General features: G+C 37.7%; 1 protein-coding gene across 13 annotated transcripts in view; it reads left to right on the forward strand.

The window, feature by feature from the left end:
- The window catches only part of ARNT (aryl hydrocarbon receptor nuclear translocator), a 70955-nt gene that overhangs the window by 14396 nt on the left and 30622 nt on the right, over positions 1-25937 (forward strand). For 6 of the 13 annotated variants that reach the window (XM_025983135.2, XM_025983136.2, XM_072766619.1 and 3 more), the window contains 5 exons: positions 8043-8154; positions 13201-13245; positions 18851-18895; positions 23042-23086; positions 25161-25374. In XM_025983135.2, the coding sequence (XP_025838920.1) occupies positions 8043-8154; positions 13201-13245; positions 18851-18895; positions 23042-23086; positions 25161-25374 (461 nt within the window). Of the gene's footprint in view, positions 1-8042; positions 8155-13200; positions 13246-18850; positions 18896-23041; positions 23087-23202; positions 23265-25160; positions 25375-25937 lie in introns of those variants that run through there. The other 7 variants (XM_025983140.2, XM_025983139.2, XM_072766623.1 and 4 more) reach the window with 2 other exon arrangements.

Raw genomic sequence — 25937 nt, forward strand, 5'->3', positions numbered from 1 at the left:
TATGAACATGGATGTTGTCCAAGTATCTCTTTGAGATTCTGCTTTCAATTCTTTTGAGTGTTTAGCCAGAAGTGTAATTGCTGGATCATAAAATAGTTCTGTTTCTATTTTTTTTTTACAACTCTCCGTACTGTTTTCCATAGTCGCTGCACCATTTTATATTCCTATCAGTAGTGTACAAGAGTTCCAGTTTCCCCATATTCTCACCAGTACTTTTTTTTTTTTAAAGATTATTTATTTGAGATGGAGAGAGATAGCAAGAGAAGCATGAAGTGGGAGGAGATGGGAGAGACGGAGAAGCAGGCTTCCCCACTGAGCAGGGAGTTGGAAGTAGGGCTCCATCCTAGGACCCCTGGGATTGTAACCTGAGCCAGGAACAGATGCTTGACTGACTAAGCCATCCAGGTGCCCCAATGCTTTTTTTTTTTTTTTTTTAAGATTTTATTTATTTATTTATTCATGAAATATGCAGAGAGAGAGAGAGAGAGGCAGAGACACAGGCAGAGGGAGAAGAAGGCTCCATGCAGGGAGCCTGATGTGGGACTTGATCCCGGGACTCCAGGATCACGCCCTGGGCCGAAGGCAGGTGCTAAACCGCTGAGCCACCCAGGGATTCCCCCCCCCCCTCCTTTTTTTTAAGATTTTTATTTGAGAGAGCACGAGCAAAGGGAAGAGGTAGAGAAAGAGAGGGAGAAGCAGGCTCCTCACTGAGTAGGGAGCCCGATGTGGAGCTTGATTCCAGGACCCTGGGACCGTAACCCGAGCTGAAGGCATACACTTAACTGACCAAACCATCCAAGCACCCTAATACTTGTTATTTTTTAATTTAAAAAATTTTGTCTTTATGCTCGGTGCCCAATGTGGGACCAGAGCTCACAACCCTGAGATCAGGAGTCCTATATGCTCTACTGACTGAGCCAGCTTGGCATGCATTTACTTTTTATCATTTAAAATTTTTAAAAAAAATTAAAAAATTTTTTCCATGGTGGACATCCTGATGGTGGTGAGGTGATATTTCATTGTCGTTTTTTTTTTTTTTTAGATTTTATTTATTTATTTATGAGAGACAGAGAGGCAGAGACACAGTCTCCGGACTCGATCCAAAGTCTCTGGGATCAGGCCCTGGGCCGAAGGTGGTGCCAAACCGCTGAGCCACCTGGGCTGTCCTCATTGTAGTTTTGATATGCATTTCTTTAGTGATTAGTGATAGTGGAGCATCTTCTTATATGCTTGTTGGCTATTTGTGTATTTTCTTTAAAGAACACTAATGTCAAGTTAATTTGAATATTTGTAGATCGGTTCACTTCTCCTGTTTATTGTGTTTTAGGGGTATCTTTTAGTTCTATTTCTTTTCCACAGATTTATTTCTCTTTTAAATTTATTTTCATCACATATATGTGTGTGTGTGTGTGTGTATATGTATATATATATTTTTTAAAGATTTTATTTATTCATGAGAGAGACAGGGAGAGAGGCAGAGACACAGGCAGCTCCGTGTGGGGAGCCTGATCTGGAACTGGATCCTAGGACCCCAGGATCATGACCTGAGCCAAAGGCAGATGCTCAACCACTGAGCCACCCAGGTGCCCCTAGGTTAGGTGCGATTTATTGTAAATATAATTTGGATGTAGATTTTAGGAATAATAAATAAAACATTAAAAGCATATCCAAAGTGGCTCATATTTTAGACATTGAGCATATGATGAATTATTGTTCCCAAGCTTTCTTTTTGAACATTTTATTATTTAGTTAAAATTTTTTATAAATATATTTATTTATTTACTTGAGAGAGAAAGGGAGAGCACGAGTCAGGGGAAGGGCAGAGGGAGAGCAAACATCTTAGACTCCACCCTAAGCACTGAACTCAATGTAGTACTTGATCATACGACCCCTGAGATTACGACCTAAGCTGAAATCAAGAGTTGGACAGATACTTAACTGACTGAGCCACCCAGGTGACCCTTTCCAACTTGGAATGTTTCCATTATGACCCCTGTTTTCCTCAGTTGTGTGTTTTCAGTGACTTAGTTTTGTGTTATTTTTCCTCTGTTTCAGGAAAGTAGCTTTTCTTTAAATCTGGGAGATTATGTTGACTGACTAAAAATATGTTATATTTACTATTTTTCTGTAATTTTGGTCAAATTGTGATTTTAGTAGAAGGTACCTAATTTCAGTGCAATAAGAACACTCCTTAACTACGCTACCCTAAGTTCTTCCACTTGAAAGGAACTAATATTAGTGATTCAAATCCAAAGTATATTAAAAGAGTATAGATCATTATTGTATTAGTTTCCCAGGCCTGCTGTGACAAATTAACAAATGAGGGGGTTTACAACAACAATCATTTATTTTTTCACGGTTCTGGAGGATCAGAATCTGAAGTGAAGATGTTAGTAGCATTGGTTCCTTCTGGAGGCTCTAAGGGAGAAATGTCTCCCTCTTTTCTAGTTCCTGGACATGTCTCTGTATCCAGTGTGTCTCTCCTTCCTCTCTTGAAGAAAGCAGTTGGGGTGCCTGGGTGGCACAGTGGGTTGAGTGTCTCTTGATTTCTGCCCAAGTCCTGATTTCAGTTGAGATCAGGTGCTGAGTGCTAGTTTGCTTGAGACTTGAGATTTTCTCTTCCTCTCCCTTTTTCCCTCCTCCTTGCCTGCAGGTGCCTGTGCTCTCACTTTCTTTCTCTCTCTCAGATTTTAAAAGAAAAAACAAAACAGACCAATCATTGGATTTATAACCCTCTCTAACCCATTATGACCTCAGTCTTAGCTAATTAAATTTTCAGTGACCCTATTTTGAAATAAGATGACATTCTGAGGTTCTATGTGGACATGCATCTTTATATTATTCAATCTACTGCAGTTATGGAGGTTATTTCAGGAACTCAAAGATGTTTCAACCTGAGAAAACTTGTAATTCACGTTATTAACAAATTAAAAGAAAAATATAATTGTATTAAATGCTTTACAAAAGTATTTGTTTCAGATTTTAAAAAGTACATTCCTGATTTTTAAAAAATCTGTTAAATCAATAGAATTAAAACCCCAAATTAAGTCTAGTGAAAATGATAACTCAGAGATATCCATGTTCATTTTGGAGATTCTCTAGATGAAAGTGGCTTAACCTTTTTTAGGACATGAACCTCTTTGGTGGTAATTTTTTTTAAGATTTTATTTATTTATTCATGAGAGACACAGAGAGAGAGGCAGAGACCTAGGCAGAGGGAGAAGAAGCAGGCTCCCCAAGAGGAGCCTGATGTGGGACTAGATCCCAGGACCTGGGGATAATGCCCTGAGCCAAAGGCAGATGCTCAACCATTGAGTCACCCATGTGTCCCTGGTGACAACTGTTGAACCCTTCTTCAACTTCATTGGGTCATTGTGGGAATAAATGAGAGGCACACGGTGAGGGCTTAAAAAAACAAAACAAAACAAAAAAAACAACCCATTAGGTCGTACTATTGGTGCACTGATTTTATACTAAGAAAATTCAATAAACTACTGCTTTTATATAAGACAAATTAGTAAACCCAGCCGTTTCCTTCAAAAAAGTGTACCTCATGGGCTTATCTTTAAAGTTGTATGGCTTTCTGCCGTGGTGTGAAGGCTGCGGAAGTTGTACATTCCCCCCAAGTGGCTGTGACGTCTCTACACTGCAGTTGGAATAATAAAAGTTGGATCATTAGAAAAAAAAAAAAAAGACAAATTAGTAAAGTTATTTGGGTATAATATAAATATACTGCAATCAGTAGTTTTATTCTAGCAATAACTAGTTAGAAGTTGAAATGGAAAAGTGATTTCATTTACAATATTAATGAGCATAAAATACCTAAAAATAATTAGAGCAAGAAGTATGTAAGACTTATGTGAATTATAAAATTTTATTAAAGGACATTAGGAAAGATATGAACAAATGTAAGATATACCATATTCCTGGATGAGGAAATGCAATGCCATTTTGCTACTCTTTCAAATTTAACATTAAAATTTAATGTCATTAAATTAATTTCAAGAATTGTTATTAGAACTTTACAGATTTTAAAGTTCAAAAGGAAGATGAAGTATATGACTTTAAAAATGTTTTAAAACTTTAAACTTACTACCTTGAGATAATTTTAGGTTCATTTGCAATTATGAGAAGTAATACAGAGATCCCTTCCCTTAACCCACTATCTCAATGCTGGTGTCTTGCAAAACTATAGTACACAATATCATGACCATAATATTTACATTATTACAGTCAAGATACTGATTTCTATCATCAAAAGAGCCCCTCCTGGTGCCTCTTTACAGCTATATCAGCTTTCCTTGTACCCTCCCCCCCACTGTCAGGGCAGCTCCTAATCTGTTCTCTATCTCTATAATTTTGTCATCTTAAGAATGTTTCTGTAAATGGAATCATATAATACACAACCTTTTGCAGTTGGCTTTTTTCACCTTGTGATTCTCTGGAGATTCATCCAGTTGTTGTATCTAGTAATAATACTTTATTCCTTTTGTTGCTGAGTAATATTCAGTGATAATGGGTATATATCACAGTTATATGGGTATATGGGTATATATACACAGATAATGGGTATATATCACAATGTCCTTCCTATTGAAGGACATTTGGATTTTCTTTTCTTCAGCTTTTGCCTATTACGAATGAAAAAATGCTATAAAAATTTGGGTACAGGCTTGTGTGTTGACATGTCTTCATTTTTTGGGATAAACACCCATCAATGCAGTGCTAGATTGTATGTTAGTGACATGTTTAGTTGTGGTATTTTAAAGATTTTATTTATTAGAGAGCATGAGTGGGAGAGGGAAGGGCAGAGAGGGAGAAGCAGACTCCCCTCTAAGTACAGAGTAGGACGTGGGTCTTGATCCCAGGATGACCTGGGCTGAAGTAAGGTGCTTAACTGACTGACCCATCCGATCATTCCAATTTTTTTTTTTTAAGATTTTATTTATTTATTCATGAGAGATACAGAGAGAGAGAGAGAGAGAGAGAGAGGCTGAGACACAGGCAGAGGAAGAAGCAGGCTCCATGCAGGGAGCCCAGTGTGGGACTCGATCCCGGGATGCCAGGATCATGCCCTGAGCTGAAGGCAGGTGCTAAACCACTGAGCCACCCAGGGATCCCTGCATCCCAAGTTTAAAAAAAAAAAACTTCCAAGCTATTTTCTGAAGTGGCTGCTCTGTATCACATCTACCAGCAATGTATAAGTGATCTACTTTTTCTGTATCCTTCCCAACATTTGGTATTGGTTTTGGTTTTTGTTTTGTTTGTTTTTATGTTAGCCATTCTGATAGGTATGTAGTACATTTCAGTGTGGCTTCAATTTGCATTTCCCTCACTGGCTAATGATGTTGACTATCATTTTATATGCTTATTTTACCATTTGTATATCTTTGGTGAACTGTCTCTTCCTGTCTTGCCTGTTGGCTGCTTTTTAAAATATTAATCTAATATTTATTTATTTATTTATTTATTTATTTATTTGAGAGAGAGAGAGAGAGGCAGAGACACAGGCAGAGGGAGAAGGAGGCCCCACGCAGGGAACCTGATGTAGGATTTGATCCCGGGCCTCTAGGATCACGCCCCAGGCCAAAGGCGGTGCTAAACTGCTAAGCTACCGGGGCTGCCCATATATAAAGTTTAAACAAAATAACAGTAAAATCTTAAAAAGAATTGCATTTTGATTTGTCTGTAATGTTTGCTGGTATATCTTCTTGTGTATAGCTTTTCTAGTAATTGCTGGAGTGGGCATTGCATTAAAGATCATAACATCACAATCTATGAATGGTGTCATTTTACCACTTTAAGTGTTAACATTTTACCTCCTTTTGGTATCTGCATTTGTTAATTTAATTGTTTTAAATATTTCCTCTATAAACATCCAGAACCATAGCAGATAGTGTTGTACTTTTGCTTCAACCACCAAACATAATTTAGAAAACTCCAGAGGAAAAGAAAAGGCTCTGAATTTTACCCATATTTTTGCAAACTGTATTCTTTTTTTTTTTTTTAAAGATTTCATTTATATATTCATGAGAGATACACAGAGAGAGGCAGAGACATAGGCAGAGGGAGAAGCAGGCTCCCTGCAGGGAGCCCCATGTAGGGCTTGATTCTGGGACCCCAGGATCACCCTCCCAGTCAAAGGCAGAAACTCAACCACTGAGTCACCCAGGCATCCCAGTTTTTAAAAGTTTAATTGTGACATGTGTTGGAATGGATTTCTTTAGGTTTATCTTTTTTGGGGTTTACTCAGTTTCCTGAATCAGGTTACATCTCTTCCCAAATTTGTGACATTTTCAGATATTATTTTTCAGCTTTGCCCTCTTTCTCTTTTTTCTCCCAGGATTTTAATGGGTAATTTCTTGTGTTCTGCCTTCCATTTCACTGATTCTTCTCTTTGTTCTCTCCATCCTGCAGTTGAATCAATCCACTTAACTATTTATTTGTTATTTTTCAGTTCTAAAATTTCTATTTGATTCTTCTTTATATTGTTTCTTTGTAGAAACTTTTTTTTTTCTTTTTGCTTTTCAGTTTGTTTGAACTGTGTTAATAATTGTTGAAGTAGGGATGCCTGGGTGGCTCAGCAGTTTAGCACCTGCCTTCCACCCAGGGTGTGATCCTGGGGTCCCGGGATCGAGTCCCACGTCGGGTTCTCTGCATGGAGTCTGCTTCTCCCTCTGCCTGTGTCTCTGCCTCTCTCTCTGTGTGTCTCTCACGAATAAATAAATAAAATCTTAAAAAAAAATTGTTGAAGCATTTTTTTTTTGTTGAAGCATTTTTATAGTGACTATTTTTATTTTTATTTTTTTAAATTTATTTATTTATGATAGAGAGAGAGAGAGAGAGGCAGAGACACAGGCAGAGGGAGAAGCAGGCTCCATGCACCGGGAGCCCGACGTGGTATTCGATCCCAGGTCTCCAGGATCGCGCCCTGGGCCAAAGGCAGGCGCCAAACCGCTGCGCCACCCAGGGATCCCCCGCTGCGCCACCCAGGGATCCCCCACTGCGCCACCCAGGGATCCCTATAGTGACTATTTTTAAAACCTTTGTCCAATAATCTTAACATTTATGTCATATCATTATTTTTATTCAGTTTGAGATCTTCTTGGCTCTTGGTATGATGAGTGATTTTCTTTTTTAAAATTGAAGCTTGGATATTTTTGTATTATGGGATATAGGACCTTACTTAAACCTGTTTTAGCTGGCTTTCACTGACACTACTTTAGAGAAGGAAAGAAGAGTGCTATTTTGTTATTGCTAGGTAGAGTTAGAATTCCAGTTATTTTGAGTTCTTTTCTATTTTTGCTAGATAAATAAAAGGATCTAAATTTTTTTTAAGAATTTATCTATTTAGTTATTTATGAGAGACACATAGAGGTAGAGACACAGGCAGAGGGAGGAGCAGGCTCTCTGCGGGGGACCTGATGTGGGACCCCTGGGATCATGCCCTGAGCCGAAGGCAGACGCTCAACTGCTGAGCCACCCAGGCATCCCAAGGATCTAAGTTATATATGTTTGTTGGGTGAATAAAATGTATAAATCGATTGTGTGTGTTGTTTTAGATTAGCATATGTGTCTATCATAAGCTTTTAAAAGTGAAGTTGCAAATAGAATACAGTACTCCCTCTTCCTAACTCTGTGAAGTTGGAGGGAACTGAATATAGGGAATGTATGCTTTCACCTGTATAAGAATTCCAGAAGAGCAATCTGCATATGGGTTTTCTAGCAAACTACTGGGATTTCATCCATACCTTGACTAGCTAACTTAATGATGATGATGATAAGAAGGACTATTTTTTTTTAATATCTTATTTATTCATTCATGAGAGACAAAGAGGCAGAGACATAGGCAGAGGGAGAAGCAAGCACCCTGAGAGAGGCAGAGACATAGGCAGATGGAGAAGCAAGCATCCCACCTGATGTGGAACTCGATTCCAGGACCCTGGGATCACAACCTGAGCCAAAGGCAGACGCTTAACTACTGAGCTACCCAGGTGACGGACTATCTTTATTAAATGTATATTTCCATTTTTCTGTCATAGAAATGACATCAGATGTACCGTCATTGGGTCCAGCCATTGCCGCAGGAAACCCTGCAGCTGGGATTCAAGGTGGAGGAGCCATTGTCCACAGGGCTATTAAGCGGCGTCCAGGGTAAGTTTGGGTATCATGTGTCATATATGCCTCTCTTACAAACCAGCCTGATTCAGTTAGTGGCCGAATCCTCTTTGCTATGCCTAACCCTCTCATTTCAACTGGTTACTAACTGCACTGCTGTCAGATACTGCTCTTTAGTCCCTGGAATTTTTTCCTTTTTACAGAATTAATGTTTTATCTAAGTTTCTTATATGCAGGTTTTTAAAAAAAATATTTTTAAATTAAGATTATTCCTTTAATTACTATGTAGTTAATGCACAGTATTTTATTAGTTTCAGGTATACAGTATATTGATTCAGCAATTCTATACATCATTACTCAGGTGTTCATCTAGACAAGTGTGCCCTTTCACCTAGTTCACCCATCCTCCCCACCTTCCCTCTGATGTACTTTACTTTAAATGAGTACCCTCTTTTTTTCAATAAGAGTGTTTCTTATATGAAGCATTGACTTCAGAATACATGGTTCTAAAAGATATATGTAAAACCTTCCGTCCAAGTAAAATAGAATACACATTTCCTTTGAGTAAACACAGAAGAATCCTCTGGTGAAGTCACATAAAAAGAGGTATACCAAATACTGCAAATTTAAGAAGACTAAAATCACACCAAGTGTATTTTCCAAATACAGTGGTACAAAACTAAAGATCAACAATAAAGCTGGAAAATGTGCAATGTAAATTAAAATATTTAGTATGTAAAAATTAAACAACACATTGCACAAGCAGTGGGTCAAATAAGAAATCAAACAGCAAATCAAAATATGCCTCAGAACAGCAGAAAAAGAAAACACAGTATTCCAAAACCTGTGGGATGCAGTGAAAACAGATGTTAGAGTGAAACTTATGCTGTAAATGCTTATATTAAGAAACTCAAATAAGGTGACATTATACCACAGAGGGCTAGAAAATGAAGAAACAACTAAAATTTAATGAAGGAATAACAAAAATCAGAAATAAATAAGATAGGGATCCCTAGGTGGCGCAGCGGTTTGGCGCCTGCCTTTGGCCCAGGGCACGATCCTGGAGACCCGGGATTGAATCCCGCATCGGGCTCCCGGTGCATGGAGCCTGCGTCTTCCTCTGCCTATGTCTCTGCCTCTCTCTCTCTCTCTCTTTCTCTCTCTCTCTCTCTCTCTGTGACTATCATAAATAAATAAAAATTAAAAAAAATTAAAAAAAAAAGAAATAAGATAGAGATCAGAATAAACAATAACATAACATTGAAAGTAATGATTAAGTTTTTCCAAAAACATAAACAAAATTGGGGATGCCTAGGTGGCTCAGCAGTTGAGCTTCTGCCTTTGGCTCAGGGTGTGATCCTGGAATTCCGGGATCAAGTACCACATTGGGCTCCCTATGAGGAGCCTGCTTCTCCTTTTGCCTATGTTTCTGCCTTCTCTTTCTGTGTCTCATGAATAAACCAATAAAATATTAAAAAAATAAATAAAATTGGCAATGCTTTAACCACATTAATTGAATTTAAATACAATTTTTAAAATGCAAAAATAAAATAAAATAAAATCTCCCAGCACAGAAACACTCCAGGCAGAAGGCTTCATTGGTGAACCCCCCCCAAAAAATTTAAAAAATAATAATAATGAGTTTTTATCAGAATCTTGCAGATAATGAAATGGATCACATTCACAGTTATTCCATGAAACCATTCCATCAGTTATTTATCTCATGAGGCCAGTACCACTCAGATACCGAAGCAGGACTAAAACAATACAAGAATGTAGAAGTCTACTTTGTATTGCTATTCCAACTTTCTTTTGACATTTATTTGCATGATGTTCTCCATCATCTCACTTTTCAATCTGCAGGTATCTTTAGGTCTAAAATGAGTTTCTTGTAGGCAGCATATAGATCTTGTTTTTTTTTTTTTTATCCATTCTCAACACCCTTTATCTTTTGATTGGAGTGTTTGAGCCATTTTCATTCAAAGTAATCATTGATAGATAGGTATTTATAACCATTTTATTACTTGTTCTGTTGTTTCTGGAGATTTTTTCTGATCTTTTCTTGTCTTTGGTTTCTTGTTTGCATTCAGAGTCACTTTAATATTTCTTGCAGGCCTGGTTTAGTGGTCACAAACTCCCTTAGTTTTTGTTTGGGAAAGCCTTTATCTCTCCTCTTCTGAAATGGATAGAGTATTTTTGGCTGCAGATTTTCCCATTCTATACTTTGAATATTTCATGCCACTCTCTTCTGGCTTGCCAAATTTCTGTTGAGAAATTTCCATTAGTCTTATGGGTTTTCCTTTGTAAGTTAAGGACTAACTTTTCTTAAAAGATTTATTTATTTATTTGTGGGGGGGGGTGGGATGGGCTAGGGGGGTTAGTGCATGCATGTGTGGGGAGGGACAGAGGGAGAGAATCTTTATTTTTATTTTTTTATTTTTTTGAGGGGGAGAATCTTTTCCCTGTGAGCTCAGAGCCTAATTCAGGGCTCTATCCCATGACCCATGAAGATCATGGCTTGAGCTGAAACTAAGAGTTGGATGCCTAAGCAACTGTGCCCCAAGTAAATAAATGAATCTTAAAAAAGAAGAAGAAATAAAAGAGGCTTGGGAGAATGGATAGTATTTTTTTGGTGTTAAATTTCTCTTTTTACTTCCTTAAAAATTGTTTAGCTAAGGGGCACCTGGATGGCTCAGTTGGTTGAGTGTCCGACTTGGTTTCATCTTGGGTTGTGATCTCCAGATTATGAGATGGAGCCCTGCGTTGGGCTCTGTGCTGGGCCTGGAGCCTGCTTAAGATGCTGTCTCTCCCTCTGTCCCTTCCCCCCACTTGCAGATGCACACTTGCTTTCTCTCTGTCGAAAAAAAAATTTTTTTAATCTAATATAGCTAGTCTTTAAGTTTCACCTGCTAATAGTAATGCAAGTCATCCTTGGAGTTAGGTGGTAACGTGAGTAGCATATTAAGACTTACTATGTCTCCAGGAGTTTTACATTAACTCATTGAATAACAACTTACTCGAGGTTCTAAAGGGAGTAAGTGGAAGATATTTGATATGAACCTTGGGAGGTTAGTTTTAGAGTTCACTCTCTCAAACACAATGTTATGGTTATGTATAATAGCAAACAATTAGAAGCACTATAAATATCAAAATTAGGGGATTAGTTGAGTAAATTTTAATATATTTGAAATGGAATACTGTACAGTTATTGGAGGTAACATGTATCAGTAGAGAAAAATATTCACAGTATGTTGGGACATTACAGTTTATGTAACATACTACTCTGTCAGAAGGAAATATGTAGCATGTGCCTAGAAAAACTGAAAGGATACTCCTCAGATTTCTAGATGATGAGATTATGGGAGACTTGTTTTTATTTTCAGATTTTCTGAAATGAATGTCTATTATTGGTAATCAATTAAAGAAGAAATATACATTCTTTTAAATAAAGATTGGAAAATAGAAAGAATAGAAATTATCCTACTACCCTGTCATTTCCAATCAGTTTTTTAGTATAGTTTCTTCATTCTTTATATGTAGATCTTTTAGTAGTTGGAATCTATAATTAGATAGTTTTATATAGCCTCGTCTTTTCACCTAATTGTATGTAACCTTTTTTCATTACTGTTATTTTATAGAAATATGATTTTTAAGTTACACAAAGGGATGTACTCAGTTCCTTTTTGGGAAATTTAAGTTATTTTGAAGTTTTTGCTAGTATATGTAATGCTCTGTGAACATCTTTGTACATAATTTTTTTTTTTTATCTCTTTTGAGTTATTTCCTTAAGGTAGATTTTTAGAAATGGAGTTATGGGTAGATTTTGACAGGTAATTAGGGGGCTACAGGGAGGAAGAGGAAGGAACACTTTCAGGATTGACACTGTATATGTCATGTATAACCAACCCATCTAGAGACTCATAATGTGGGGTTAGGGTGGTAGTAGAGAGTATAGAGATTAATAATAATAATAATAATAATAATAACCTGCATCCCACAGGTTTTGGAATACTGTGTTTTCTTTTTCTGCTGTTCTGAGGCCTACCTTATTACTTATAATCTTCCCGAGTCCCCTGAAATGAAAGTCACTATTGCTTTTTTTTTTTTTTTTTTAAAGATTTCTTATTTATTCATGACAGACACAGAGAGAGAGAGGCAGAGGGAGAAGCGGGCCCCATGCAGGGAGCCCGACATGGGACTTGATCCCGGGTCTCCAGGATCACACCCCAGGCCGAAGGCAGCACAAAATCGCTGAGCCACCGGGGCTGCCCATCACTGTTGCTTTTACTAAATGTCTTATGGCATATTGCTTGTGCTTCTCACACGGCACTTTTCTATTCTTGTTTTATATTTGTATTTGTCTAGGTAGAAGGTCCCTTGACGGCAAGTCTTTTGTTTTCCTCTCTCTAGTATGTATTACATGTTTCTTAGATGTGTGATGGAAAAAAGCATTAATTAATAAGCTTCTGAGATCTTAAATTGCTTCTGTATATAACCTCACTGTTTTGGAATGTTTCAGAAAGCCAGTAACATAGCTTAGACTATAGAAATGAAAGATGGACCTGAATTATTATTATTTTTTTAAGATTTTATTTATTTATTCATGAGAGACACAGAGAGAGAGAGGCAGAGACACAGGCAGAGGGAGAAGCAGGCTCCATGCAGGGAGCCCGATGCGGGACTTGCTCTCTGGTCTCCAGCATCATGCCCTGGACTGAAGGCAGACACTTAACCTCTGAGCCATTCAGGTATCCCAGACCTGAGTTATTCATATTAATTTTTTATTTTCACTTTTGAGTGGATTCCTGTTCCTTTGATAGAGGTTGTACTCTAGTGTAAAACTTTGGCAAAAGCGGAGACTGCCAACTTAGGAAAATAGAAGGCAGCAGCAGGTAGGTACTCTTTTGATTGCCTAATTGGGTACAAGGAGGAAATCACATAGCTTTGACTTCTGTGTCTACTTCCTCTTTTCCTTCTTCCATTTGGGTGGATGTTCAGATAGCTTGTGGGTTGAGAAATGTTAATTTCTTAATTTTCTATATTGTCAGTGGGCTTATAATATTTATTGTTGGTTTTACCCAGGTTGGATTTTGATGATGATGGAGAAGGGAACAGTAAATTTTTGAGGTAAGATTTTTAAAAATTTTCTTAGATTTCTGATATTAAAGATGAGTTCGTGATCTTTATATTTCTGACTCGTAATATTTTTGTCCTTAGGCCTAAGGCAAGTTCTTTATCCTAAAACTAAAGTTTCCTATTGTGTTATACCTTATAACATTTTCAAGCATTTTTTAAATGGATCCAGAGGAAGGAGCTTAGTGAAGAGAGGGCAGAGAATTTCCAAGACCCTCTGTTTTAGTTTTCTATTGCTGTGTCGTTTAAAAACACCGATGATATATTATTTCTCACAATGCTGTGGATTGGCTGGATGGTTATTCTGTTTTCTTTGTGGTCTTTTATCTTTAAGAATGTCAGACTGAGTTTCTTTACATGCCAGTGGCTACAGTGTGAAGGGCAAGTCTCAGTCTAAGTGCTTATCAAGCTTCTGCTTTGTATTGACATTTGCTGGTGTTCCTTTGGCGAAAGCAAATCTTATGTTCAAGTCCTGAGTCAGTGTGTCAGGAAGCCAAGGTGTAATTCATTGGGGGGGGCGGGCATTAAAGTACCTTTCATATTTTCTGATGCCCATTGATTCTTTCAGAGCAGGAATTAGAATTTGTATCCTTAAATAATGAATCTTCTGGAGCACTGAAAATGGACTTTTCGATATATTGTTGGAGGAGTTCTTTCAGAGAAGGGAAATACTTATTCTTGCTGAAGACCAATTACTTGTTTTTTATTTTTTTATTTTTTATTTTTATTTATGATAGTCACAGAGAGAGAGAGAGAGAGAGAGAGAGAGAGAGAGGGGCAGAGACATAGGCAGAAGGCAGAGGGAGAAGCAGGCTCCATGCACCGGGAGCCCGACGTGGGATTTGATCCCGGGTGTCCAGGATCGCACCCTGGGCCAAAGGCAGGCGCTAAACCGCTGCGCCACCCAGGGATCCCGAGGTTTTGTTTTTAAATAAGGAAAGCAGGGCAGCCCTGGTGCCGCAGTGGTTTAGTGCCGCCTGCAGCTCAGGGCGTGATCCTGGAGACCTGGGATCGAGTTCCACGTTGGGCTCTCTGTATGATGCCTGCTTCTCCCTCTGCCTGTGTCTCTGCCTCTCTCTCTCTCTCTGTCTCTATGAATAAATAAATAAAATCTTTAAAAAAAATAAGGAAAGCAGTAAGAGTCAATTTTAGTATATGTGCTGCCGAAGCGAGCACAAGCAGTAAGAGTCAAAGAAAGGAAGATAACCTTGACTGTAGCCTACCTTTTTTTCTTTTCAAAGTTGAAAATATTACCTAGGTGGGTCTGCTTTGTTGAATAACAAATATTTAATCGATAAAGGAGCCCTATTAAAAAAAAGCCATTATTTTATTATATGAGTGTCCAGATTTCATTTGTCCTAACAACTAAATCTTAACTGGTAATATATTTTATAAATTTTTAAATATTACAAAGTTACATGTAGTGCAAGTATGTCTTCATTTCACTTCAGACCCTTTCCCCTTAGACAACTACAGTTTCCAGTTTATTGAATATCCTTCCAGAAATATTCAGTATATATATAAATATATTTAAATGTATATGTGTGGACATACATTCATAATCCTCAGTTTTTGTTTTTGCATAGAGGATATTCATATTGTAAATTGCTTGCCATTGTTTTGTTTTATAATGCTTAAGTTCTGTCAGAGACATCTATTTTTTTCATTTTAGTAATTTTTTTAAAAGATTTTATTTATTCATGAGAGACACAGAGAGAAAGGTAGAGACACATGCAGATGGAGAAGCAGGCTCACACAAGGAGCCCGGACCCTGGGATCATGTCCTGAGCTGAAGGCAGACGCTCAACTGTTGAGCCACCCAGGTGTTCCCCATTTTAGTAATTTTTATTTAGGCTTATATTTCTTGCTGCTAACTATTTGCTGAATCCTACCAGATATTCTTGAAAACAACTGTAACTTGGCTACCAGAAAGGAATAGTTGCAAAACATTGGAGAAAATAATTCTCCAAGAGGACTTTTGAGACTTACTGAGTAGTAATAAATGTGAAGAGGGGAGGATATTTCAATTTTGGGGGAAGGATCAACTTTTTCAAACAGTTCTGGGAATTATTCCAAAGGAGAATTCCTGATTATAACTGATAGATGCTATTGGTAGAACTGTATTGTGCATTTGAATGTCATAGAGGTAATCACTTGTCTTATTTATATTTCTCAGCTCAGGCCCTGAGTCATTGTCTCTATTTCCACAAAATCTAGTAGTCTCAAACTATATGCAGATCCAGAAAGGTTCATTTTTCCTTTCCCCAACCATAAAAAAAGACTGTCACAATTCATTTTACATAGTGGGTCATTATGTCTGGGAGAGGTATCACTAAATTTCTTTATTTATTTTAAACAATTGGAATTTTCCACTCTGGACAATGAAAGTCTTACTTGCATTGTATGAGTCAGCATTAAATTTCCTTGGTGGATGCTACTCTTTGTTTTTTGTTGTGCTGTTTTAATTTTTATATTTTAATTTTTTGTTTTTATTTTATTTAAATTCAACTTGCCAACATACTGTATTTAACACCCAGTGTGGATGCTACTTTTGAAGGTTGTAATTTATTATGTCTTTTCATTGATTTGTTAAAATGTCATTTTGTTATATTTTCCAGACACCTATAAAATCATTTTTAATAATATCAAGCCTTTGAAACTCCAGGTACAATGTCAGAGTTACTAGTATCCACAATACTGCTTCTCAAACTTTAGTGCCTATACAGAATCACCTGGGGTTTCTTGTGAAGGTGAAGATTCTAATTCAGTAGGTCTGGGCTGGCTTAGTTGGTAGAGCATGCAACTCTTGAGTGTGGGGTTGTGAATGTAAGCCCCATGTTTGGCCTAGAGATTACTTAAAAAAAAAATTAAATGTAATTCAATAGGCCTGAGGTAGGGCCCAAGGTTCTATGCTCTGATTTATTCCTAGGTGATGCTGCTGCTTCCAGCCACTGACTATACTTTGAGTAGTAAGGATCTAGAAGACTCATTCTTGAGATTCAAAGTTAATATGTAAATTATAAGGCTCTCTTTTCAGTTCAGGTTACGTGTTTTAACTAGGAGTTAGTAGCATCTGATTTAAAGCATATTTTGTGTCCTGGAAACAGACTCTTTGTATTTGAGGTGGAATTCAGTTACTTCTTCATGTTTGCCCATTTTTCTTCTGCTCTCCTATTATTCTCAAACACTGAATATTCTTGGGGTTGGTTTTTTTTTTTTTTTAAGATTTTATTTATTTATTCATGAGAGACACACAGAGAGAGGCAGAGACATAGGCAGAGGGAAAAGTAGGCTCCATGCAGGGAGCCTGATATGGGACTCGATCCTGGGACTCCAGGATTAGACCTGAGCTAAAGGCAGATGCTTAACTGTTGAGCCACCCAGGAGGCCTATTGGGGTTGGATTAGTTGAGGATTTACATCTGTGAAGGAACAGTATAACTTTTGCCATTAATTTAATAACTGGTTTAACTGCAAATTTTATGAGACTTACCTATCTCCATACAAAAACACTTTCTTCCAAAAGTTGGTAGGTCTTTGCTCTATCCTGTGGCAGTGAGAAGAGGAAAATTTAGATCATGCAGAGAATAGTGTGTGTTGTTTTTTTTTAAGATTTATTTATTTATTTATTTATGAGAGAGAGAGAGAGAGAGAGAGAGAGGCAGAGACACAGGAGGAGGGAGAAGCAGGCTCCATGCCGGGAGCCCGACGCGGGACCCGATCCCGGGACTCCAGGATCACGCCCCGGGCCAAAGGCAGGTGCTAAACTGCTGAGCCACCCAGGGATCCCCCTTTTTTTTTCTTTTTAAGATTTTATTTATTTATTTATGAGAGACAGAGAGAGAGAGGCAGAGACACAGGCAGAGGGAGAAGCAGGCTCCATGCAGAGAGCCTGCCATGGGACTTAATCCCGGGTCTCCAGGATCATGCCCTGGGCTGAAGGCGGCGCTAAACCGCTGAGCCACCTGGGCTGCCAGAGAATAGTGTTTTTAAAGTTAGGTTTTCCTTCCTCAACAAATCCTGTATTTTCTGTATTTAGCAGATACGATCCCAAGTAGAAGTTGTTGGGATGAAGGGTTTATTTCCTTGATCAGAGAGATAAAGAACATTGTTGAAGTAATAATCTAAAACTATCTCTTAAAAACTTCTGTGCACCAAAGAAAGCAGTGAAAAGATAACCCATGTAATGGAAGAAAATACTTGTAAGTCATGTATCTGATAAGAGGTTAATATCTACAATATATGAAGAATTACAGCAATTCAGCAAAACAAAACAACCTGATTAAAAATGGGCAAATGGGATGCCTGGGTGGCTTAGTGGTTGAGCATCTGCCTTTGGCTCGGAGCGTGATCCCAGAGTCCCTGGATTGAGTCCCACATTGAGCTCCCTGCATGGAGCCTGCTTCTTCTTCTGGCTGTGTCTCTGCCCCTCTCTCTGTGTCTCTCGTGAATAAATAAATAAAATCTTAAAAAAAAAAGGGCAAATGACTTGAATACACATTTTTCAAGAGCAGATATGCAGAAAGCCAACAAATATATGAAAAGATGTTCAGCATCGCTAATCATTAGAGAAATGCAAATTGAAATTACAGTGAGATACCATGTGATATCCATGATGATGGGTACCATCAAAGAAACAGAAAATAAGTGTTGGATAAGGATGTGAAAAGAGGGAACCCTTTTGCACTATTGGCCGGAATGTAAATTGTAATTTAACCACTGTGGAAAACAGTATGGAGATTCTTCAAAAAACTAAAAATAGAGTTATTGTAGATTCAGCAGCTGCACTCCTGGTCATAAATATCCAAAATAATTGAAAGCAGGGTCTTAGATATTTGCACACACATGTGCACTGCCCCATTTTCACAATATCCAAGAGGTGGAAGCAACCTAATATCCATTGACAGATGAATACATAAAGAAAATGTGACATATATGTCCAATGGAATATTGTTCAGCCTTAGAAAGGAAGGAAATCCTGGCATATGCTACAACATGGATGAATGTTGAAGACATTTGACTAAGTAAAATAGGCCAGTCACAAAAAGACTGTATGATCTTACTTATATGAGGTATCTAAAGTAGTCAAAATTAGAGACAAAGTATAGAGATGGTTATTAGGAGCTGGGAATTGGATTGGGAGCAGGTGGGAAGAGGATGTTTAGTGTATATAATGAGTCTCAGTTTTGCAAAATTAGAAAGTTCTATAGATCAGTTGCACAACAATGTTAAGTATAGCACTACTGAATTGTATCCTTAAAAATGGTTAAGATGGTAAATATTATGTGCCATGGTTTTTTTTTTTTTGTTTTTTTTTTTTGCCATAATTAAAACAGAACTATCCCTAATCTCAGAGTGGTGCTGACAGGGAAGTTAGCTGTGCCCTTAGGAGATTATCATCTTGTTTTGCAGTATCTGATAAGTAAGGTTAAAGGAGAACATCAGAAGACAAATAATAGCAATATCTCTATTGCTTTGTGATGCTTTTCCATTGGCTTTTTTTCCCTATTGAATACTTTTATTCCTTTCTAGTTTTTATTTCAGATGAAGTAGACATAACAAGTATAATGCTTTGGGCTAATCTTATCTTTCTTCTTTAGGTGTGATGATGATCAGATGTCTAATGATAAGGAGCGATTTGCCAGGTAATGTAGTAGAGCATCTTGGGCCATGTTGTGGGACCAGGCAATTCAAGTGTATAGATTTTTAATTTGATCTCATTAGTAGTTAATTTCTCTGGCTAGTCTTCTTATTCTGAAAGCTGGCAAAATTTCGTATGACAGTTATTGTTTATGTTCAGGTAACATGGCTTCAAACTGATGGTACAATATACACAATGTTTTTATGTATATAATAGGTAGTTATACGGTGAACTTGCAGGTGTCCACAGGAACACATGTTAGGAATTTCTTGGTTGCATTTATTATTAAATGGGTTCACAAAATCTGTACAGATAATAGTTTTCTTTTAAAAATGGCAACAGAAACAATTTTTGTGGAGTTGAATTTTGATTGGAATAAATTTAAATTTTGTTAAGATTATGAAAAATACTTTGCTTTTTATTAAACATAAATCCTTCTCAACTATTGAGTTGATTTATGTTTAATAAAAAGCAAATATATGTTTTTAGAAAGTTGATTCTAAATTTTATATTTTAACAGTGAATTCGTTTGTTTTTTAAAAATTGAGTTTGCAGCCACCTCAGAAAAATGAATAATAAAAAATCCAGAGCTTAACTGAGTACTTATATTTACTGCAAATGTTGCTAATCTGGGGACCATACTTTGAGAACCACTGTTGGAGGGCTAAGAAATACCAGTCACAGTAGCTTATATCTGAAGCAATAAGATGCCATCATGAGCTTTGAAAAGGAGATTTTAATAAATAAAATGTATGTGGGATTTTTCTCTAGTAGCTCTGTAGAAGATTGATTAAAGAGAAGCACTGTAGTCAGGGAGGTAGATGGGAGACTGTTGAAATAATTAATATAGCTATAAAATCATGAGTGCTTGGGCTAGAGTCGAGGTAATGGCAATAGGAAAGGAGTGATTTAAGAGATTTTCAAAGAATTTATTTAATGAAATAGGTACTTATAAATACTTGAGGATGTAAACCATCTCTAAAATGAGAAGTTAATTATAGATATTTGGGGAATAGTTTTTCAAACTGTGTTAGAAAGTCAAGCATCATGGGCACCTGGCTGGCTCAGTCATTAGAGCATGCAGCTCCTGATCTTAGGGTCCTGAGTTCAAGCCCCACATTGGGTATAAAGATTGCTTAACTAAATAAACTTAAAAAAAAAAAAAAAAGAATGAAAGTCAAGCCATCAAATAGTACTGGTCATAAAGGTTCCTAGTCTCTTGATTTAAATTCCAAAAAGCTATGAAGACATGACCTGAATTATTTTAGTCTTCATTTGTCCTCCTTAATGTAAATATTAAAACATTTACATATTTCATTCAGAGATAAGAGTAGATAAGGGATTATGGATTTCTACTTGTAGGAGCAGTAATAATAAGAATTTTAGATATTTAACTTTCTTTTTAATAACTTATTCCTGTAAGAGATGATTTGCCAGTTTACCTCACATATTCTCCTGGGAATTTAGTAGAGGGTCTTCAAAGCTGAAAATATATGTATTTTCTCAATTCTTTGAATAAAGGATTTGTAGTTTGTTAAGCAACCATAATAACCACTGAACATGTTTAAACTACTGAATGTAAGACCGTTCTCTTGCGTTTCTCATCAGTATACATAAGTTTTCATATTTTTGTTCTTATTGTTACTGTATTATTTTGAGTCTCTTTTTTCCTGTGGACCATTTAGTAGAAACTTTCCCAGGTATTGATAAAATCATTGTACATGTCACTTGTTTTTTTTTAGATTTATTTTTTTATTTTAGAATGAGAGCGAGAACAGGCAAGTGAGTGAGCATGGGAAGGAAGGACAGAGAGAGAGAGAGAGGGAGAATCCCAAGCAGGCTCCACAGCAAGCACATAGCCTGTTGGGGGGGGGGGGGGCTCCATCTCACCATTCTGCGATCATGACCTGAGCCAAAACCAAGAGTTGGACACTTAATCAGCTGTGCCATTCAGGTGCCCCTGTACGTGTCACTTTTAATAATGAAATAGTGTTACTATATCATACTTACACATTTTATTTGAGGTTTCTTTATATATATACGTTGTTTTTAATGGAGCTGATTACTGATACACTGGCCTACCAATACCTTGATGTTTCTTCAGTTGCCACCAACTCTTAGAGTTTTCTGTTTTCCTGAAAAACTTTTTTTTTTAATTTTTTTTCAATTTTTATTTATTTATGATAGTCACAGAGAGAGAGAGAGAGAGAGAGAGAGGAGAGGCAGAGACATAGGCAGAGGGAGAAGCAGGCTCCATGCACCAGGAACCTGACGTGGGATTTGATCCCCGGTCTCCAGGATCGCGCCCTGGGCCAAAGGCAGACGCCAAACCGCTGCGCCACCCAGGGATCCCTGTTTTCCTGAAAAACTTAATGGGAATCCTTTGAGCCTCCTCTAGGGGAGGGGCAGTTGGCATAGGGATCCACCAGTGTCGGGGCTTTACTACTAATTTATGGGAGAGTGAATAAATAAAAATTTACTACTTTATCAAATCAGTGATAGGGGATATGCCAAAAGCCTAATTCTTAAGTTTTATTTATGTAATTTCTCCAGTGAAACCTGTTTGGTTATCTGTGAGTGCATGTCTGTGTGTCTGCATGTTACAGAGAGATTTGTATTTGTGATCATTTGTTCGACATTCTTATGATTTACTCTTTGATTTTTTTAAAAATTGTAGAATAGCATATGTGGGGGTGCCTGGGTGGCTCAGTTGTTAAGCAGCCAGCTTTAAAAAAAATTTTTTTTAGATTTAAATTCAACTTCCCAACGTACAGTATAACACCCACTACTCATCCCATCAAATGCCCTCCTTAGTGCCCGTCACCCAGTTACCCCATCCTCCACCCACCTCCCCTTCCACAACCCTTTGTTTGTTTCCCAGAGTTAGGAGTCTCATGGTTTGTCTTCCTGTAATTTTTCCCCACTCAGTTGCCCTCATTTCCCTTATAATCCATTTCACTATTTCTTATATTCCACATATAAATGAAACCATATGATGATTGTCCTCTGATTAACATATTTTACTTAGCATAATAACCACTAGTTCCATCCTCGTCAAAGCAAATGATGGTTATTTGTCATATCTGATGGCTGAGTAATAATCCATTGTCTATATATACACCACATCTTCTTTATCCATTCATCTGTTGAAGGACATAGTTTGAAGCAGCCAACTCTTGATTTTGACTTAGGTAGTGATCTCAGAGTCCTGGGATCAAGCCCCGCATCAGGCTCTGTGCTTAGTGATGAGTCTGCTTGAGGATTCTCTCTTTCCTTCTGCCCTTCCCCCCTCTCTCAAGTAGATAAATAATAAATCTTTTTTTTTTAAAAGATTTTATTTATTTATTCATGAGAGACACACACACACACACACACACACACACAGAGGCAGAGACACAGGCAGAGCGAGAAGCAGGCTCCAAGCAGGGAGCCTGACATGGGACTTGATCCTGGGTCTCCAGGATCAGGCCCTGGGCTGAAGGTGGCGCTAAACCGCTGAGCCACCTGGGCTGCCCGTAAATAAATAAATCTTTTTTTTTTTTTTAAAGATTTTATTTATTTATTCATGAGAGACACAGAGAGAGAGAGAGAGAGGCAGAGACACAGGCAGAGGGAGAAGCAGGCTCCATGCAGGGAGCCCAATGTGGGACTCGATCCCGGACTCCAGGACCACACCCTGGACCAAAGGCAGGTGCCAAACCGCTGAGCCACCCAGGGATCTCCATAAATAAATAAATCTTTAAAAAAAAATAGCATATGTGAATATAATTTTATTTTGGAAGAAGTGTGTGAGAATGGTATTCCCTTGTTTGGTTCTTGTTCAAACTCTATTTTGTTGGTCTCTACAGAGATTGATAGCAAAGTGTTTTCTGTGTTCAGACTATGTTAATTTATAATGAATATTGGCCTTGCTTTTATGTCAACCTTTGTCCTGTAAATTACTTTTTCTTTATCCTAATAAATGGCTTTGTAGAGTTATAGGCAAGGTTCCTGTGTATATTTTAATTTTCCCTTCTCTGCATCTATTTTGTTCTATTTCCTTTTTCCTTCCCTTTCCCCCTCCTTCTTTCCATTTATCCATCCATCTTTCTTTTTTTTTTTTCTTTCTTTTTATTTTAATTTTAGCTTAGTTCATTAATTCTGTTTTTAGGTCGGATGATGAGCAGAGCTCTGCGGATAAAGAGAGACTTGCCAGGTAGGAAAACAGTATCTTTCAGCATGATGAAGCAGATGATGCTGCTTTTTCCTTTTTCTTACTCTGCTCTTTTCTTCCCCTTTCTCTTTGTGTCTTTCCTTATCTGTGGCAAGAGAGGACAAGATTTTTTAGAAGTTTGTGTGTAACAGGAACTTTGGCCTCCCCCATCAGAAAGTGGGTGAGTTGAGGGAACTTTACTAAGGAATTTAAGAAATTGCTATTAGTTTTATAGTTTTCTCTTTTCCTCTTTATCTCAGCACTGTTTTACAAAATAAAAGGCTTTAGAAGCAGGGCAGTGATGCCTGTTGGTGCTTTCGCAGGAAAATACTCTTTTATCAGAAGGCTAATAAATATCTCTGTGTTTGCAATTAGTTCCCAATATTTAGGCCTTAGCATTTATTCCACACCTCTCTAGAAAGCACACCTTTCTAGACTCACAGGCTAGATTACTGTGTCATAGTAGTATCGTCTTGCTTTGGTGATTGAATCTTTTGTGGTTTCTTGGAAAAGTTTTAGCAGCCTTGATGTGGCTTTTGAAAAGATTAGCCTTGTGGACTTCAGTGTCAGAAATCCATCAGATACTAGGAAGATGGGTGCTTTAAGTTTGAACGTTGGATATTCTGTTTCTCAGGCAAATTAACAAATAGGACTTATATAGTGAGACCTTTTTGCCATTTGGGAAGGAGGCTGTAGAGTTCTCTTTGGAGACTTTTGTCAATAATAATGTAGAAATATTACGATATGGTAATATTGTAATGGTATGCCCAGATTTTTCTGTTTTCTGGCTTCTATGATTTGGGACCACTCAGTAGGAGATATTGATACCAATGCCTGGTTTTACTTCTTTTCCCCCCTCATCTCATTTCCTTTTTCAGCAGGTCCACAAGCCCATTTTGTTGTCCTTTCCTGCTAACTCTTTAAATCTTCGAAAAGCTGATTTGGCATGATATGGTGGGAAGACCATTGCATTAATTGGGAATGAGTGCTTCCTTTGGGAAAATCACTTAATTGCTTAACCTTATAGTTTTCTCTTCTCTTAAAAAGATTTATATTAGGTCAGTTTTCATTTTTCTTTTTGTTTTGACAAAGAACTTTTATTCGGATAGGATCCTTAAATAGTAAGGGAAGCAAATGAAAAAGTTAAAGCAAAAGCTGCTCAAGACGAAGCAGTAAAGCAGCACATTGTTTTTTTCTCTTTGAGGCATCCCGGTTGAAGACACTGAGGAACTATGGGGCTTTTCAGAAATCCAACTTGAAAACTACTGGGTTATTATTTTTAACAATGATAAAATTCTGTTTTGATTTTGAGGAAATCAGTGTTGGAGAAGTGGTCTACTTATGCTGTTGAGATCCAAATTGTCTGTTTTCAGGCCTTTTCCTCCTCACTCCACTTTTATCCTCCAATTCATTTTGTTCCAACTAGCGACCCAAAGGGATCTCTAATAGATGATGCCTTAGAATCTTTTGAGCTCAATGCACTGGCACCACACCCAGATAAAGAAGGTAGGATTTGGTGCATTAATGAGACAAATAAAATTTCAAAATCTTCCATTCTGCCTGCTAGAGTTAAGAGAGAAGCTGAGAACAGGCAACATTTTAGAGACTAAAGGAATCCATACTATCAATTCTTTTATCAGCTCTTGTGCAATATACTTGTTTTAGAAAAAAACTGGCCATTTTAGTTTTAGCCTTTAAAAAGTTGAATTAGTAACCATGGAGTCAGCCAAGCTGAGATTATTTGTCTCTGAGGAACTAAAGTGAATAAAATCAACATCTTTTAAGATTATCATTTCTTAAAACATTTTTTGTTTTGTTTTGGGGGAATGGTAATCTATATAGGAAGTGAAAGTTTCCAGGAGATAGAATTGCTAGTAACTGTTTATTCTCTGTCTGCCTTGTTAGTTTCTATTCCATGCTTGTTCTGCATGAGAAGATTGGCAAACTTGACTCTACCTTCTGAGACTTAAGCACTCCTCAATCTAAAAACTGTATTTCTTCAGCAGCTCACTCCATATTTATATCACTTTACCTGCTCCCAAACGGCCAGATGTGAACACCTCCTCTCTCCATGCAGGGAAAATCATAGTGAAATTGAACGACGACGACGGAACAAGATGACAGCCTACATCACAGAACTGTCAGACATGGTGCCCACCTGTAGTGCCCTGGCTCGAAAACCAGACAAGTTAACCATCTTACGCATGGCAGTCTCTCACATGAAGTCTTTGCGAGGAACTGGGAATACATCCACTGATGGCACCTACAAGCCTTCGTTCCTCACTGATCAGGTCTCTGAGCTGTACAACTCTGAGATAGAACCTGTTGAAAGTTTTGATCTTTTGGGGGTAGATGACCATAATTCTAACTAGTGTCTTTTTTTTTTTTTTTTTTTAATTTTTTATTTATTTATGATAGTCACAGAGAGAGAGAGAGAGGCAGAGACACAGGCAGAGGGAGAAGCAGGCTCCATGCACCGGGAGCCTGATGTGGGATTCGATCCCGGGTCTCCAGGATCGCGCCCTGGGCCAAAGGCCGGCGCCAAACCACTGCGCCACCCAGGGATCCCTAACTAGTGTCTTATATTGGAAGTCAGAGAAGAGCTGAGTCTGTATATTACTTAAAGTACAAGAATTCAGCTGTTAGGGAAAAATTTATTTATTTATTTATTAAGATTTTATTTATTTATTCATGAGAGGGACAGAGAGAGAGAGGCAGAGATACAGGCAGAGGGAGAAGCAGGCTCCATGCAGGGAGCCTGACGCGGGACTCCATCCTGGGTCTCCAGGATCATGCCCTGGGCTGAAGGCAGCGCTAAACTGCTGAGCCACCTGGGCTGCCCGCTGAGCCACCT

The sequence above is a fragment of the Vulpes vulpes genome, chromosome 8, assembly GCF_048418805.1.
Source record: "Vulpes vulpes isolate BD-2025 chromosome 8, VulVul3, whole genome shotgun sequence".
Lineage (NCBI taxonomy): Eukaryota > Metazoa > Chordata > Mammalia > Carnivora > Canidae > Vulpes > Vulpes vulpes.